Source organism: Medicago sativa, chromosome 2 (genome assembly GCF_051527215.1).
Source record: "Medicago sativa cultivar Bolivia chromosome 2, Bolivia_mono, whole genome shotgun sequence".
NCBI lineage: Eukaryota > Viridiplantae > Streptophyta > Magnoliopsida > Fabales > Fabaceae > Medicago > Medicago sativa.
Window position 1 is genome coordinate 2,411,696 of NC_140750.1, and position 18,742 is coordinate 2,430,437.

At 34.4% G+C, this 18,742-nt stretch overlaps 4 protein-coding genes and 1 long non-coding RNA gene across 5 annotated transcripts in view; 2 read left to right on the top strand and 3 right to left on the bottom strand.

Annotated features, from left to right (window-relative positions):
- LOC146943561 (uncharacterized) overlaps positions 1 to 6,133 on the bottom strand; it is a 64,331-nt gene extending 58,198 nt beyond the window's left edge. The window contains exon 1 of the mRNA XM_085741837.1: positions 5,675 to 6,133. Coding sequence (XP_085597963.1) covers positions 5,675 to 6,116 — 442 coding nt within the window. The 5' untranslated portion in view covers positions 6,117 to 6,133. The remainder of the gene's footprint in view (positions 1 to 5,674) is intronic.
- Positions 1,877 to 4,396, bottom strand: LOC146943566 (uncharacterized). Its single transcript, XR_015025611.1, has 2 exons — positions 4,049 to 4,396; positions 1,877 to 2,227 (listed from the first exon to the last, which is right to left on the bottom strand). It is a non-coding gene; the product is annotated as an uncharacterized LOC146943566 (long non-coding RNA).
- Positions 6,134 to 10,877: 4,744 nt separating the features above from the next.
- Positions 10,878 to 12,684, bottom strand: LOC146943567 (cationic peroxidase 2-like). The gene is made up of 3 exons (XM_085741838.1): positions 11,997 to 12,684; positions 11,538 to 11,700; positions 10,878 to 11,444 (listed from the first exon to the last, which is right to left on the bottom strand). Exons 1-3 carry the CDS (start codon positions 12,390 to 12,392, stop codon positions 11,023 to 11,025), a joined length of 981 nt encoding a protein of 326 aa, XP_085597964.1. The 5' UTR covers positions 12,393 to 12,684; the 3' UTR covers positions 10,878 to 11,022.
- Positions 12,685 to 14,720: 2,036 nt separating this feature from the next.
- Positions 14,721 to 16,447, top strand: LOC146943568 (cationic peroxidase 2-like). Its single transcript, XM_085741839.1, has 3 exons — positions 14,721 to 15,357; positions 15,579 to 15,741; positions 15,829 to 16,447. The coding sequence occupies exons 1-3, from the start codon at positions 14,962 to 14,964 to the stop codon at positions 16,245 to 16,247; spliced, it is 978 nt and encodes a 325-aa protein (XP_085597965.1). The 5' UTR covers positions 14,721 to 14,961; the 3' UTR covers positions 16,248 to 16,447.
- A 306-nt stretch (positions 16,448 to 16,753) lies between these two features.
- Positions 16,754 to 18,592, top strand: LOC146943569 (putative inactive receptor kinase At2g26730). Its single transcript, XM_085741849.1, has 2 exons — positions 16,754 to 17,402; positions 17,799 to 18,592. The coding sequence occupies exons 1-2, from the start codon at positions 16,754 to 16,756 to the stop codon at positions 18,473 to 18,475; spliced, it is 1,326 nt and encodes a 441-aa protein (XP_085597975.1). The 3' UTR covers positions 18,476 to 18,592.
- Positions 18,593 to 18,742: the final 150 nt, after the last annotated feature.

Consider the following 18,742-nt stretch of genomic DNA (forward strand, 5'->3'; position numbering starts at 1 on the left):
CATCAAGTCTACAAATTTCACATCAACTTCCTGCGCTTCCTTGATACTTTTCAAGAAATCATTATTAATCTTCAACATACCCAACTGCACACTCTGAGGTGCCAATTTACAAACAAGACTCAAGTCTCTAAACTGCTCTAGCAATTCAAATTCTTTTACCATCATAGCCGACATGTGCAATGTTTTCCTACTCAAGGCATCTGCAACCACATTGGCTTTACCCGGATGATAATTCAAACCAAAATCATAATCCTTCAACAACTCTAGCCACCTTCTCTGCCTCATATTCAACTCCTTTTGATCAAATAAATATTTCAGACTCTTATGATCACTAAACACTTCAAATCTGGAACCGTACAAATAGTGCCTCCAAATTTTCAACACAAAAACCACAGCAGCCAACTCTAAATCATGTGTAGGATAGTTCTTCTCATGTATTCTTAACTGTCTCGAAGCATAAGCTACTACCTTGCCATCTTGCATAAGCACACCGCCTAAGCCCAACTTAGACGCATCACAATATACCACAAAAGGTTTATCTGGCTCTGGCAAAATCAAAATTGGAGCCGTCGTCAATCTTCGCTTCAACTCATTGAAGTTATTCTCACACTGAGCATCCCACACAAAAGCTTTACCTTTACAGGTCAACTGAGTCAATGGAAGTGCCAACTTCGAAAATCCTTCGATAAATCTTCTGTAATAACCAGCCAAACCAAGAAAACTTCTAATCTTCGTAACTGACTGAGGAGTCCCCCACTGTGATACCGCTTCAACCTTTGACGGGTCTACAACAATACCATTACCAAAAATAATATGGCCAAGGAAACTTACTTCACTTAACCAGAACTCGCACTTTGACAGTTTTGCATACAACTTCTTTTCTTTCAGCACCTGTAAGACAATCTTCAAATGTTCTGCATGCTCTTCTTCATTCTTAGAATAAATCAAAATATCACCAATAAATACAACAACAAACTTATCCAGAAAAACATGAAAAATTCTGTTCATATACTCCATGAACACACCCGGCGCATTAGTAACACCGAAAGACATCACTTTATATTCATAGTGTCCATACCGTGTCCTAAAGGCCGTCTTCTGCATATCTTCATCCTTCACCTTAATCAGATGGTAACCTGACCTCAAATCAATTTTACTAAACACGCGAGCACCCACTAATTGATCCATCAAGTCGTCAATTCTCGGAAGTGGATACCTATTCTTTATCGTCACTTTATTCAGCTGACGGTAATCTATGCACAATCTCATGCTACCATCCTTCTTCTTAACTAGCAACACAGGTGCTCCCCAAGGTGACACGCTTGGTCTTATAAACTTCTTATCAAGCAAGTCTTCTAACTGTTTCTTCAGCTCTGCTAACTCAACTGCTGACATACGGTAAGGAGCCATCGACACAGGCTTCGTACCCGGCACAAGATCGATCGAAAATTCAACCTCCCTCTCTGGTGGTACATCTGGGATCTCATCAGGAAAAACTTCAGAAAATTCATTCACAACGGGCAATCTATCAACTATCGACTGACTCTCTACAGACAAATACGCCATCAAGGAAAACATTAAGTTTCCATCATGCTCTAATCGCTTCAGCTGCTTGGTAGATAAAAATTCTGCTCCACTCTCTTCTTCAGCAGAAGAAAAGTACACCGTCTTTCTAAAACAAATAATATGAACATGGTTGTACTCCAACCAGTTCATACTAAGGGTTACACAACAAACAACAAACAGGACAACAAGGACAATACAAAATTGTCACACAACACTACTAGGCTCGACACGACTCTACTAATTGGCCGGACGGACCGACTTGCTCTGATACCAATTGAAACACCCCGTTCTCCCAACAACGAAATATTAATTATTAAATCAGAGTAATCACACAACGGAGTGTCACACTACTTTTCAAAATTTCATAAATAGAAAATATCTATTTATTTAAATCCAACATTTAGAATATCTTAATAAACTGCAGCGGAATAATTCTTTAAAAATATAATTTCAACCAAAATTCAACATCAATGAAAATCTTGGCACAAAGGCCCCAACATAATTCAACTTTATTTTCAACAACGATAAACTCTAATAGCAAGTCTTTTCCAAAATATGTGATACATAAAAGAAATGAGAAGACATTCGCAACGATTTCCCCATCCTAGTATGTATCAGAGCCCTAGACACTGAGCCGACCAAACCTACAAGTCATCAGTACCTGCACATTACCCACGGTCGAGGCAACATATACGCAGAAGGGGTGAGAAACTTATCCAATAATAATAATATATAATTCAACAAATTAATGAAAACAACAAAGCATATCACAACAGGCATCATTAATAATGTATATGAATAAACACATAAGCAACGACATAATTATTTTCAGCAACAAGGTACATCAACAACAACAACAACAACAACAACGTTATCCACAACGACACCGACAACTCGACAATGCGACAACGACAACAACTCGACAATGCTACAACGACAACAACAACTCGACAATGCTACGACAACAACAACTAATGCATCATGCAGGTGGTACCAATCTACGCGCGTTGAATGCTAAGCATTCCAGGGCATAAGCCCCCAACAAATTGGATGGTTAAAGCATCCCAGGGCATAAGCCCCCAACGGGTGAATGATAAACATTCCAGGGCATAAGCCCCCAACGGGTGAATGATAAACATTCCAGGGCATGAGCCCCCAACAGATGTGAGTATGCAAATGGACTCAACTTGTGTATATCAACATACAACTCCAACAACGACTACAACAACGACATATGTGCCTACAACAATTATGACACACTCCCCAACTTCGACATTAGATGATACAACAACGTCAACAACGGAGAACAACAACATATGTGCCTACAACAATTATGACACACTCCCCAACTTAGACATTAGATGATACAACAACGTCAACAACGGAGGACAACAACATAGCATATAAATAAAATCAATTACATTCATCTCAAGGTTCAAAACATCCTTCAAAAGCAATTAAGTTTTGATCAATATCACATAATCCAAATACTCATAAAACATCTCAACTAAGTCCCTAACACTTAAGTTTGAAGTTGGGAAACCAACCATAAGTTTTGGACTAACTTGGGAATAGTTATGCTAAGTTTTCTTAAATTTTTCTGAAGACCCACCTGGACTATTTTTATCATAACTCAAAAACTATGAATCATTTTCATGTCAAACTAAAACCATTAGAAAGCTAACTCAAATATCTACAACTTTTATGTTTACACCGAAAGCTAATTCAACACGGAAAGGGGTGAAAAAGACACAAGAACGCAACAATCGAAGTTCTGACAGCACGCAACGAAAACACAACAAGCAGTCACCCATGAGGGGCTGCCTTGCTGCGCCCAGGCGTGGAAAGCTGCGCCCAGGCGTGGGATGGCAGTAGCCACCTGCGCTGCAGCTCTGTGCAGTCCCATTTTTTCGGTTTCACCGTTTCGTCCGTAAAAACCTAACCGTTACTCCGAATTCGATTCCGTTTTCGCCTACGCGTTCTATTCGACAAATCCTATCATATTTTACTGAAAAATCATATTTTTAAATCTCCAAAACAGCTTATCCTAGAATCACTTATTTCTCAAAAACACTTAAAAATCACTTTTTCTCAGAATCTCAACTTTTCATCCATTCTCATGTTTCTAACCATCAAACTACTTCTAATAACATTCCTATAGGATATCTAAGATGTGTTCATGATTCTCTCATCAATTCTACGGTTCTTCATCATCTAATCATCAATTCACCACCTTTAACCTAATTTCCAATTTTCATCAACCCAATTTCTGATCACCCAAACCCCAAAGTGATTTGCAACAATGTTTATAGGTTTATTAGACAACATACGGGATAAAACAACATATAATCATGCAATTCAACAACAAGTTTCATCATAATTCATCATCTAACATAACTTCTCAACCCTAAAAACCAAGAACAACAAATTCATCAATTTCCAAATTATATATTATGATTATTGAAAGGAATCCCACCCTTACCTTATCTCAGCAAATTCTACAGCAAAAACGATTGGATTCTCTCTTCCTAGCTCTTCTCCTAGCTTTCTCTTGGTTCTTCTCCTTTTTCTCTCCAAAAACCAGTTTTTCTATTGTTTGTACGTGAAACTGTTTATCTCTGCTTCTCTTTCTTTTTCTCCCAAAAATATAACTTCTTTCTTTTCATTTAACTCCCACTAAACTCTCATAATTACTAATTAACTCCCATTAACCAAAATATTAATATTTTACTCCTATTTTTATTTCTCCTATTATTTCTACAAATAATAAAGCCATATTCATTTAAATAATATACAACACATCAAATACCAAATAAATCATATAAAATTATATAAAACACTCAAACATCCACTAAAAATAATAGAATAAAAATGGGGCGTTACAACATTGGGTATATTAACTTGAAAGCCATCCTCTAGACCGTGCATCAAAGCATGTGGGTTTCAAATGTGATTATGCAACCTCCATATAAAGCACTCTTCATTGGGAGATGAAAAGACCAAATGAATGAAAATAAAAATGTTTGTAACAGACGGATAGTTTGAAAGGAACAGACCAATAAAAGATCATCGGTTACTATAATAATGGTGTGAAATAAGAAAATGTGATTTTTTTTAAGGAGTTAGTATCTTCAGACATTAAATTCATATAGTGGATGTTATGTAACCCATGAAGTTGAATGAATTGAGTAAAAAAAAATGAAGGCGAATGAATTATAGGATGAAGAGGTTTTTAGAGTGCCACATAGGCACAATCCATACCTAAGGTTAACTCAAGTTTAGAACTTAAGATAGTATAGAAGATAGATAGATAGATAGATAGATAGATAGATTGACTTTTTGTAAGTTAGGTTTTTTTTTCAAGTTGAAATATGTATATATTAAATAAAACTTTTCATATTATAACTATTGCCCTCTCATAAAAATAATTGTTGCCACTTGCCAAAGAAACTAGTGCACTTAACCTCTCAAGCAAGGACTTTAACCTTAAAATTTTGGGTAAAATAATGGGAATTCGAAAATAATATGGTTATAAATTTATAATATATTAGATAATTTATTGACATTACATAGCTTAATTGGTTATGAAAAAAGCCTCAATTACTCTTGATCATGGATTCAAATTTTGTTCAACACCTTGGTCAATACAAAATGAATTATTTTTAATGTTCTCTTATAAATATTTGGTTAAAAAATATATATTTTAAAAGGCCTCAATAAAAAAAATTATTTGGACCTCTTAATCTATTAAGTCGGCCCTGTTTTAAAGGAAACACATTATGTATAAAACAAATAAAATTGCACTAAGAAAAATATGAGGAAGAAAGGAATACCAAATTCATAATTCTTACGATCAATATATGGTGATTTACTCAAAAAAAAATGATTTACTATAACAAAAGTTATAATAAGGCGCTACATACTTATTATTATTATTATTCAATCAACATAAATTGAGGTACAAGTTAAGAGTATTATTCTCATCACTAAATTGAATTTTTCTTCTTCTTTTCGAGTAGAAGTTGCATGTGTTACATAGAAACTTTTGGAGGAACGACTGGAGGAATGTTCCCGCCTATTGGAGGAACAATCGGAGGAATGACCCCACCTACTGGAGGAACAACCGGAGGAATGACCCCGCCTACTGGAGGAACAACCGGAGGAATTACCCGGCCTACTGGAGGAACAACCGGAGGAATGACCCCGCCTACTGGAGGAACAATCGGAGGAATGACTCCACCGACTGGAGGAATGACCCCACCTACTGGAGGAACAATCGGAGGAATGATCCCGCCTACTGGAGGGACAATCGGAGGAATGACCCCGCCTACTGGAGGAATGACCCCACCTACTGGTGGAACAATCGGAGGAATAACTCCACCTACTAGAGGAACAATCGAAGGAATGACCCCACCTACGGGAGGAACAATTGGAGGAATGATTGGAGGAACAATCGGGGGAAGAATTTGACCATTTGTCAGTTGTAAAGCAACAAAAATAATTAGTAACATTGGAATTGAGAAAGCAATTTTGAAGATTGAAACCATCATACTTGAGAAATAGAGAAATGATATATTAGTGTTGAAACATATATGATCTACTTCTTGTTATATAGCAAAGAACATGGTGAAGAAGAATTTTTTTTCCGTTAGAAATTACAAATATTAATTAGTTATTTTTTTCATATTAATTAGCCATTTGACCATATAGGTGGTATACTAAATCTAAATAAGAATACTGTTGTTAATAATAATAATAATAATAATAATAATAATAATAATAATAATAATAATAATAATAATAATAATAAGAAGTTTCTGAGGTTTCTGAGTTGGTCAAAAAAAAAATTTGACTAAATGTAATTAACCATTTGTATGAAAAAACATTGTATCATTTATTATGATGTTGTGCAGTTAATCTAATATATATATATATAGTTTAATGGTGGTGGATTGACGGTTCAAAACGACTTTGCACACACAACAAATCAAAATATTTTAAATTGCCACGTAAATTAAAAACATTATTTGATGTGGCGAATCTAAATGTTTTGATCGGTTGTGTGCAAAAAAAAAAAAAATTGAACCGTTAACCCACCACAAACACACACGCTAGCGTTTAGACCAGGGCCGGCCCACAGCCCGTCGAGGCTGGGCTACGCCACTGGGCCTCCCAATTTTTGGGGCCTATAATATTTTTTTATACATAAGACCAAAACAAAATCCATTATATATTAATAAAGTTAATAAAGATCAGTCATGCTGCAGTGGTTCGGTGGTAAAGCCTTATGCATTTTGCTTCAATGTCTGCGGTTCAACACCTGCAAGGCTTATTTCTTTTTATACTTTTTTTTGGGGCCATGCTTTTATTTAAAAAAAAAGCCTTTCATCTTTTTTTTTTTTTTTGTTACCAAGCCTTGCATCTTTAAGTATCAGTAAAATTTGGATGTTATTTTTAATTTACATAAAAAAATTGTTTTTTTTTTGTTGCGGCTTTTATCAGTGGGCCAACTTCTAAAATTAAAACGGGGCCTTCAAAATTGTTAAGACGGCCCTGGTTTAGACGGACACTTCATACTCGTCTGTCTACTCTTCTTATTGCGTAATGCGCGTAAATTATAAAATGTGGTTTTTATGAAATTTTGATTAAAATTAATTTGATTTTTATTAAAATTATAGTATAGATGATAGATATTTTGTACTTTCAACATATTAAGCATGTCTCCATTTTGCTTTGCTTGGTGCTGCCTTTCTTCCATTACGAATTCCTTAAGCCGACTTTGATGCTTTTTATGTAATGCTAGGTTATCTTCATACTGTGATACTCTAGCAGACCATTGTTTCCCTGGTATTGCTGAAACAAAGAAAAAGTGGTCGGGCCTACCTTTCTCTCTCTCATGGCAGCCTCGAACTTTGGATCACCTTCAAACCGATTCATAGGTACATACATAGCTTTGCTCCTATCAACTATGGCATTATCCATCCTCAATGTCAGTTTGTCATACTTTTCACAAGGTTGATGTTGTTCCATTCCTTGCTGGTGTCGCTTAGGCACTACATGTGGTGCCAGTTGAACTATCCCACATCCATAGCATTTGTTTTCCTTTGTGTTAGATCTTTACTTGCGCCTTTAACACATGTTCCTTCACAAAGAGCATTTATAATGCTATAATGACCAAAGGTGAAAAGCGTTTCTTCCTTCATTATTTATCCTTCCTCCAACTTCTCAATTTCATCCAGACTCCGTTTGGTTCGAGAATTAGGAGGGGAGGGGAGGGGAGGGGAGGAATTTTAACGGAGGGGAGGGGAGGGGAGATATTTTAATTAAAAGTGTGTTTGGTTCACAAGGGGAGGGGAGGGATTTTAAAATTATTTTACTGTTTTACCCTTAAACTTAATTAAATAAGGATAATAAAGTAACGAAACAATAACGATGTAATCGATAACAACATGATGTAGACGATAATAATGGATTAGTAATAGGGTTGTTACAAGGAGTAATAAAAGTTGTTACAAGATAATATAACCTATAGCCTAATAATAGTAAAAGTTGTTTCAAGCATAATATAACATAATAATAATAATAAATGTTGTTACAAGGATAATATTGAGATTTTAAATTAATATAAGGATAATTTTGACAGTGCAATAAAATTTGATCATCTCCCCTCCCCTCCCCTCCCCTCCCCTCCCCTTCTAAAAATTGAACCAAACACTTTAAATTGAAAATCTCCCCTCCCCTCCCCTCCCCTCCCCTCCACTCCAAAATTCTCGAACCAAACAGACCCTTAATTGCATAAAGTGCATCTATTCCTGTTTAAATTCCCCATTCTAATGGTGTTGGAGTTTCAAGTAAAGTGTTAATAGTATCTAGGTTGAACCTTACTTGCTTCCTACGCAGAAAAGAAACATAAGGATTTGTATCCTTCTTAGTTTGGAATGAGTTTGCAAATAATGCAATCGCAATAGAGCGATTCGATTGTTGAATCATGTTATTCAACTTAGTCCATCCTCTCCTTTCAAGCTCCTCTTGAATTACCGAAATTGCATACTTCCCACTTTGAAAAGCTCTATCTTCCCCAAAATGCAAATGCTTGAACTTGTTGTATCTCTTATTTTGGGACTCTCCCCTAAAAAGAAATGTATAATCTCTTCCTTTTTCAGGATGTGTTGAGATTGAATATAAAACAAAAGGGTTGTTTGAATGAAAAATGGACAAAAAGGGTTAGAAAAGTGTGGTTTATAATGAGAGAACATTTGTGTTGGTGGAATGGGTTTTTGTTGTTAGACCAAAAATAAGGGTTGAGGAGAAAAAGGGCCGAAGTCCCCTTATGTTCCCGGGCCTCACGTGCGCTGGGAGGTGTTAGCGCAAGACGCCCACATGCGGCACTAAATATTTTTTATTCTTTTTTTATTAATTTTTAAAGGTATGAGTTGTCTCTCATAAACCGCTCTTTTTTTTTGTCCCCGTGAGCTTAGCTCAGTTGGTAAGGACAATGCATAATATATGCAAGATCTGTGGTTCGAACCCCGGACACCACCCAAAAAAAAACCGCTATTTTTAGGTCAATAGCTCAACCTGTACCTTCCTTAGGGTTTATTTTTATGGTTGCCTACTAATAGCTTCCCACATTTTTCCTTGTGTATGATAAGGTGTTTCTTCATTAGATCGGGTACTGATGGTCGGATTAGGTAAGTGTACCAAATCGCTTGCCAAGTAATAAATTGATAATTAGAGTATCGTATCCACATGAATTGTCAATTCAACCAAACAATTTGTGTTACTTATTTGGGAACAAAATAAAATAAAAGAGATAAGGGTTTAGATTTTTGCAAAGTTAATATATTTGCAACAGAGAAAAGTTTACCTGTTTTGATTGCAGAATGTTAGTGGAGGTTAGGATTCATTGAATCCCCTCTATTTAGTTGTTGGAATTACTTAACAATCAAGTCTTATTCATGTTATTTATCGTTATCTATCTAGGTGATGAGTTCATGGGATTTTACTACCTGTTGGCTGTCAAGTTCCACCTGCTGGTCACACGGTGATCATTACGTGTGGGGTCTTACTCTCTTAAAGATATGGGCTCATTCCCCAGCTGTCGAGTTGCACCTGCTAATCACAAGAAAGTACGTGTGGGATCTTACTATTTCAGATGTAATTGAAACATAGATTTAAATTGGCTTTCCTAAATTCCCATCAGTGAATTCCCGATCTTCCTAAAGGTATGCCTTTCTATGAATCTTAGAAGCACATAACACATTCTCCCTCTCTGTATTTCTACAAACGGGCATCCCTATCAGCGTCCACCTTACCGAAGTGAAATAAGAATGAAGTTACTGTGCTAATTTAAGTCATGAATGTTTCCTTTATTACTCAACTAATAACTTCCTGAGTTTAGTAGATATACATCAATATTAGGTATGTCACCTCCCTAAGTACTTACTTTCAGGGTTTGCTCGCTTTCGGCGTCTTTCCCTAGTTACTAATTCTTTACTTCTTGATCAGACAAATATAAATCAATATTAGGTAACGTCACCTCCATAAACCTAAGGTTAACTCAAGTTTAGAATTAAAGATAGTGTAGAAGATAGATAGATAGATTGATTGACTTTTCGTAAGATAGGTTTTTTTCCAATTGAAATATGTTGATATAAAGTAAAACTTTTCATATTATAAGTATTTCCCTCTCATAAAAATAAATGTTGCCAAAGAAACTAGTGCACTTAAAAAAATAAAGGAAACATGTTGATGTTATAAAATAATGGATAAAGTATTTATTTCTAAAGAAAATACAATAATTTGATATGACTTTTTCACTTTCCGATTACCCTTCATTAAATGTAATCGAAGTTTGATGGTGTTGAAATGAGGGGAGATTGATGTATTTTGAAAACTAGATGGGGTGTTTGTGTTGTTTAAGAAAACCTCAAGGGAGATCAATGTAATTTACCCTTAGTATTATTGAATTGTCATATGGTTGTTTGCTTTCTCTAGAGATGATGTGGGAATGATGTGTAAGTGTTTCTTGTTCCACTTAAGTCGGTGAAAGAGGTGGAGTCAACAGAGATTAAACATCGTTGGTATGTAAGGGAGGTGCTTGTCAATTTAACAACAAAAATAAGGGAGGTTAATGTTCAATTAAAAATTAGAGGTGTTTGTGCTATTTAAGAAAACCTTAAGAGAGTTCAGTGTAATTTGCCATATTCAAAATTATCTAAAAATTTAAATATTGTTAGATGATTTTGAATTTTCTTTTCTGAAATTAGATTTGAATTTTGGATTCTTTTTAAAAATCGGACCAAACCGCATATATAAATGAAAATATATATTCATTCTCAACATATTTCGTGTGAACAAGAAAACAAACAAAAAAGAAAAAAGACTACAAATATTATACACTTCAATAGCAAACATGCCAACAAGACACACCAATCAATAAATCCACATATGCATTTAGTTGGAAGCAGAACATATCTTGCGGATTAATTCACCATCAGTACCAGTCTTCACTCCAATGTTGCTCATTTTTACCATTGATTTTCCAAATTCTACGTTAAATGTTAATCCAAGCAACCCTCTTATACCCAAGTATCTTTGCACAAATGTCTTTGTCGAAGCATCATTCCACAATGCTTGATCAGATTGAAGAACTCCACGTCCGTTTCTCAAATTAGCATAGTAAGAATTATCAAATTTGTTTTGACTTCCAGTATCAAATGCAACCCTGTTTGTAGCACCACTATTTTGAGGACAAAGTGTTTGTAATTGTGAAAGAAATGAAGGGTCTATTGAAGGATCAGCTGCACCATTTGTAGTGAAGTTTCTCAATCTGTTACTGAAGAATTGACATGCTGTTGTACCTATTGTATGTCCACCTATAATATATTCATAGAATATTAATGTGAATGCAACTTCAATATATAATTCTAAAGTGGTAAATAAATTTTGAAAATATTTAGATCTCTTACCAACAAGGGTGACAAGGTCTTGTGTGTTAAGACCTTTTGCTGCAAACTTTTGTTTCTGGACATCAACGGAATCACTAGGAGCAGGCAAGTTATTGACATCGGAAGCCTGTGACACGCGTCCGTCTCTGCGCCCGGTAGGAACTTGCCAACTAAGACCACCACTCTACATTGCATACATAAATCAATTAGGTCCATTTCAACAAACTTTGAACTTATTACACCAAGTAAAATATTCAACTTATGTCAATTTTATTGATCGAATTTTCTGTACTATTAAAAAGGTTGAATTATTAATTAATATAAAAAAAATGAATATTGATCTTTAATTTTGATGGTTCTAATAGATTAATGACTAAATTCATGAACATAAAATTTTTATTTGTGTATCTAATTCAACATTTTCTAGCAGTATCTCCTTTACTATAATTTGTACAATATATAGTTAGGTTAGATAATTACCAGAACAACGGAATCACGAGCAGCAAGGGCAAGAATATCAGCACAAGAAACAACACCGGGACATGCAGCCTCGAGCTTTGTCTTAGCATCATCAATAACTTCAAAACCTCTTAAACCAAGGTTTGGAAATGCTGTTTTCTCCGTGCCTGAGCCGGAAACGAGAACAGAACCGTCACAACCTTGGACAAAACAATCATGGAAGTGCATCCTAAGTAAACCAGGAGCTAAAGAAAAATCCGAGTTAACGTGAGATGAAACTGTGGATTTAACAATGGATTCTGCTTGAGAACATGTACTTGAATAGAATCCTATACGTGTCCCTTGGCCATGCACTGATGTGTTCACAATACCCAAAACTAGTAAAAGAAACACAACCTTAAACAAACTACCCTCCATTTATATGATATTTTTGTAAAGGATCTCAATAAGAGTTGAAATTAATACAGAAGCTTAATTATATGAAATGGAATATATGTAGATGTTTAAGACTTTAGGTGAATATAAAGAGTTTGTATGTAATGATTATTGTATTGTAGTGAAATGGAATATGCAATGCCATGCATGCTGTGCAGGTATTTATATGGAAAGGTTTGGACTTTTGGGGTCAAAATGAAGAGAAATAGTAAACAAAGACTGCTTATATAGGTACAAATGACTACAAGTGGTGTTGTGAGTGGAAGACATGTATAGAAAATAATTGAAATGATTTTTGGATATAATGGGCTGGGGTGGCCCTCTAAATTTGTCTTATGGTGTTTATATATGCATGCTAGCTAAAATACAATTAGTTTCCGCGTTAGACTTTTGAGGATGAATGTGTGTGTATGTATGAATGTCAAAAGTGCGGTATACTTTATCTTAGTGACTTGAATGTGTCTAATCAAACGATACCTTATTTGCCTAAAAGTACTTGGATGAATGAGATACTATGATATCTCTTTTAGATAGGTATGTATTTAAATTCAAGCCGGAAAAGTTGTGTTAAATATCTTGAAGAAAGAGTTTTATCACTAAGGTCATATGTAATTGGCAAAATATAGATAGACACCATTTTTCCATACTACTTTTGTACACACCCTATGTGGGAGGGTATTTTGGTAATGTGTAATAAAGGATATGTAGTTATTTTGGACCCACATTGTCACATGTTGCATTTATGTGTGGGAGTTTAAGGGATGTATGTCACATATGTATGTCTATGTATTATCACTCTATGTAATTTGATAGATTAATCTATGTAGTTGCGCAGTTCAACACAAAATAGAAGGACACTTTGTTTAGAACGATAAAAATATAAATTTTAGTACAAAAGTTTCATATTTAAGTTTCGCTAGTATTCAAAGGTATATAAATGTAAATCATTTTATTAATCCTCTTTGAACATAATTTTTTTTCCTACCGATCATCCACAATGGGACCCCCAATTTAGAGCTCTTAAACGGATCTCACGTGTATACGTCATTTTTTACAATTTTTTAATAAGAATACCTAATAAGCAATCAATTTAGGCCCAAATTTTTTGCAATTTCTTATGTAAATCCCCTTGAATTTCTTATATAAACCCCTATAAATTGGACAATTTCTTTAAATTTTTTATTATTTGCTTGCAATTTCTTATGTAAACCCCTATAAATATATTGCAATTTTTTTTTCGCCCGGGCTTTATAAAAATCCTGGCTCCGCCACTGGTCTCACTGCTAACTATTCATTTAAGAATGTGGTCTTAAGTGAGACCATAAGTCTTAGAAGACCTCAAGATACTTATTAGATATCAAGTCTTAAACAGTAAAGACATCACCATTCAGGATCATCTTAAGATATCATTCCCTCACTCTAAATGTTTTATATAAAAATAAGAATGTGGTCTTAAGTGAGACCATAAGTCTTAGAAGACCTCAAGATACTTATTAGATATCAAGTCTTAAACAGTAAAGACATCACCATTCAGGATCATCTTAAGATATCATTCCCTCACTCTAAATGTTTTATATAAAAATAAGATCTTTCGTTTGAATGGCTTAGCTACTCGTTTTGTCCCACGCAGATATTCTACTATATGATTGATGATTGGATGATTTCAACAACGATGTCTGTCTTGCATGACAGCATCACGCGTTTACTTTTTCAGAGGATGGGCCTGGTTGATTGACTTACAATTTTTATTCGATTAAATTAAAAAATTGAGTGAATCATTGTATTCATCTCATATTGTAGGTTTGTATTTCAATTTAATTAATTAGTCGATCAAAATAATCATCAATTATTCTCTCAGTTTCTTAGTGAGTATTAAGAAAAATAGTAACTGTAATATAATTTATCAAAATATGTATTATTTTTACATATTCACCCTTACAATTATTCACCCTTAAATATATATATATATATATATATATATATATATATATATATATTCACCCTTACAATTATTTTTTTTAGTTGTCTTATGCATGATTTTTTGGTTGCCTCTATTATATTCACCCTTACAATTATTGATATTGAAATCGTATGAATGTTTGAGAGAGTTTATGTTTTTTAATAAAGAAACCCATATATTTCAAATTATCAGTCTCATCCCCATCCTTACATATATTTACTCATTCGTATATTGTATAGCATCCACATATTACTCAGTCTCATTCCCACACCCACCCACCATATATACATACATATATTATATCAAATTATCCATATATAGATCATTTCAATTATTTTTAGCTGCCTCAATTATTATTTCTTTGCTTACTCATTCTCTTTATTTCGATCGACCCCAAAAGCCCAACCCTATTTTCCATATAAATACTTCCATCCCATGCATGTCATTTGCATTGCATTTCACACCATTAATATACAAAGCTCTTTTATATTCGTCCAAAGCCTAAACTTCTAAACCATTACACCTTTCCTTTCATAAATAAATTTTAGTTCACTTAATTATAACTTCTTCTTAAATTTCTTACAAAAATATATGGAGGGTAGTTTGCTTAAGGTTGTGTTTATTTTGCTTGTTTTGGGTATTGTGAACACATTGGTGCATGGCCAAGGGACACGTGTAGCATTCTATTCAAGTACATGTTCTCAAGCAGAATCCATTGTTAAGTCCACAGTTACATCTCATGTTAACTCTGATTCTTCTTTAGCACCTGGTTTACTTAGGATGCACTTTCATGATTGTTTTGTCCAAGGTTGTGACGCTTCTGTTCTCATTGCCGGTCCTGGCACTGAGAGAACAGCATTTCCAAACCTTGGTTTAAGAGGTTTTGAAGTTATTGATGATGCTAAGACAAAACTCGAGGCTGCATGTCCTGGTGTTGTCTCTTGTGCGGATATCCTTGCCCTTGCAGCTCGTGATTCTGTTGTTCTGGTAATTATCTAAGTTAACTATATATTGTACAAATGATAGTAAAGGAGATACTGCTAGAAAATGTTGAATTAGTTACACAAATATAAATTTTATGTTCATGGAATTTAGTCATTAAAATTAAAGATCAATATTCATTTTTTTTTATATGAATAATTCAACTTTTCTAATAAGTTCATAATTTGTTGAAATGTGGACCTAATTGATTTATGTATGCATTGTAGAGTGGCGGTCTTAGTTGGCAAGTTCCTACTGGGCGCAGAGACGGACGCGTGTCACAGGCTTCTGATGTCAATAACTTGCCTGCTCCTAGCGATTCTGTTGATGTCCAGAAACAAAAGTTTTCAGCAAAAGGCCTCAACACTCAAGACCTTGTCACCCTAGTTGGTAAGAGATCTAAATATTTTCAAAATTTATTTACCACTCTAGAATTACATTTTAAAGTTGCATTAATATTCAATGAATATATCATAGGTGGACATACAATCGGTACAACAGCATGTCAATTCTTCAGCAACAGATTGAGAAACTTCACTACAAATGGTGCAGCTGATCCTTCAACAGACCCTTCATTTCTTTCACAATTACAAACACTATGCCCTCAAAACAGTGGTGCTACAAACAGAATTGCATTGGATACTGGAAGTCAAAACAAATTTGATAATTCTTACTATGCTAATCTGAGAAACGGACGCGGAATTCTTCAATCTGATCAAGCATTGTGGAATGATGCTTCCACAAAGACATCTGTACAAAGATACTTGGGTATAAGAGGGTTACTTGGATTAAGATTTAATGTTGAATTTGGAAAATCAATGGTGAAGATGAGCAACATTGGAGTGAAGACCGGTGTTGATGGTGAAATTCGCAAGATATGTTCTGCTTTCAACTAAGTGCATATGTGGTTTTATTGATTTGTTTGTATGGTTGGAATGTTTGCCATTGATTTAAGTGTACAATATTTACTTATAGTTTGTTTTTGTTTTCTCTTTTTATTTTTGTTGACCAAACTAAAAATGTTGAAAGTGTAAAATTATTAAAAGAAAAGTGTGATATGTATTATTATATACTAATAATACAAACAAATTTTTCACTGGCCGTCCAGACTGAAAAACATAGCAAGAAGAATCCAACCTTTTTCAAGTTCATATACAGCTTTACACGACATGTCCAAGGTTGTTTTTGTATCAAACTATGTAGTAAATCACATCATGTCATATATCTTATTATTCTGAAAAGAATATCAATAGGTAGATGCCCTTGTTATTGTCTTCAACTAGGAGTGACTAATTAGGTATATTGAAAAGAAGATAGAAATGAGTCTCATGATTCATTTTCAGTTTCACTACTAAATTTTCTATGTCATAGCTACAATACTTCTTTCAATCTCAACTTCATAATGAGGTTTCCCCTTTTTGTTCTTCAACTTGTTGCTTTTTCAGTTCTTGCAATGGCTCAAGAAGGACCTAAAGGGGATAGTGAAGTCCAAAATAAATCTTCGGACGATAAAAACAACAACAATTCCAATCTTTTATTATTAATACTCAACGTGGTTCTTCTTCTTGCAATTATATTGCTATTGATTCTTTACTATAACACATCAAAAAAGCTCAACAGAATAGTCAAAGGACACATTAACACATTTCATGAACAAGAGAAAGATGTTGAAACAAGTATTGAGAAGAGGATAGAGATAGGAGAAGGAACAACAATGATGACAGTAGAAGAGAGAAAGGAGTTAATGTTCTTTAATGATGAGACAAAATTTCAAATGGGAGAACTTCTTAGAGCTTCTGCTGAGGCATTAGGTCATGGAATTATGGGGAATAGTTATAAGGCTATGTTGAATAATGGACCTACCATTGTTGTAAAGAGGTTAAGAGACTTAAAACCATTCACTAAGGAGGAATTTGCAAAGATAGTGAAAATGATTGCTGATCTTAAACACCCTAATTTGTTGCCTTTGCTTGCTTACTATCATTCCAGAGATGAGAAGCTAATGCTCTATAGATATGCACAGAATGGAAACCTTTTCTCACGACTTCATGGTAATTTACATCAACTTGCTCCTTTTTTTCATTCTGAATCTGTACATTAGTTTCAAGAAAACATATATAAGTTGAGTTTTGAGACACTAATATTTTCCTTATTTTTTATTGAACCGACATCGATTGGGTCGCAGTATCAGTTGTAAGGACGGGCAATACCATGAGCTTTTAGCTTATGACTAGCGCCACTAATTGGTGTTAAAGTTTCAAACAATTTTCAAGCAAAATGTTTTCTTTGATCAAAGTATAAAGAAAACTTGCATGTTAAAGTTTTACATAGTCTTAACATAGGTTTTCATGCTAAATTCACAATCATATATGACAATAATGTATAGTTACAAAGGGATTTTTGTCACAATAATGAATTAGTAACCAAATTGTGCATGACTTTATCAGATGGAAGAGATGGAAACAGGGTTCCATTCAATTGGAACTCAAGATTATCAGTGGCAAGAGGCGTGGCTCGAGCACTGGAATACCTTCACCTCAACAACAAGATCCATAACATTGTCCCTCATGGAAATTTGAAGTCTTCAAATGTACTATTTGATGAAAATGATTCAGTTTTTGTATCTGACTTTAGCCTTGCCGCGTTAATAGCACAACCAATAGCAGCTCAACATATGGTTGTTTACAAATCACCTGAATATGGTTATGCAAGAAAAGTTACAATGCAATCAGATGTTTGGAGTTATGGATCACTTTTAATAGAACTTGTAACTGGGAAAGTTTCTATGTGCTCAGCTCCACAAGGGACTAATGGTGTGGATCTTTGTAGTTGGGTTCATAGAGCTGTGAGAGAAGAATGGACAGCTGAAATATTTGACAAAGAAATATCTTGTCAAAAGAGTGCTCTTCCTGGGATGTTAAGGTTGTTGCAGATAGCAATGAGATGTATTGAAAGGTTCCCAGAGAAACGTCCTGAGATGAAAGAGGTTGTTAGAGAAGTGGAGAAAATACAACAGGTACACTTGATGTCAGAAGATGAGGATGATGTGTCTTGTGATGTGTCTCTAACTGATGATTCCTTTTCAACTAGTAACTCAGGGATGTTTATTGGAGATGAAAGATAGATAGGTTGATAGATAGATTATCAAATTAAGGTTGGATGTCTAAACCTATAACATGTTCTTTTTGTTTTTGATATCAGGGTACAGTGCACCAAAAGAATAAAGTTACATACTTCTATGATGTTTGTTTCTGTCTCAATATGAAGACTTAAACCCATTTTTAATTTGGCATTTAATTATATGAGAAGAATAAAAGATATATGATCAAATGCAGCTCATGTGTTTGCATCTTGTCAAAAATTTACTATATATCTTGCCAAACAAATCAAA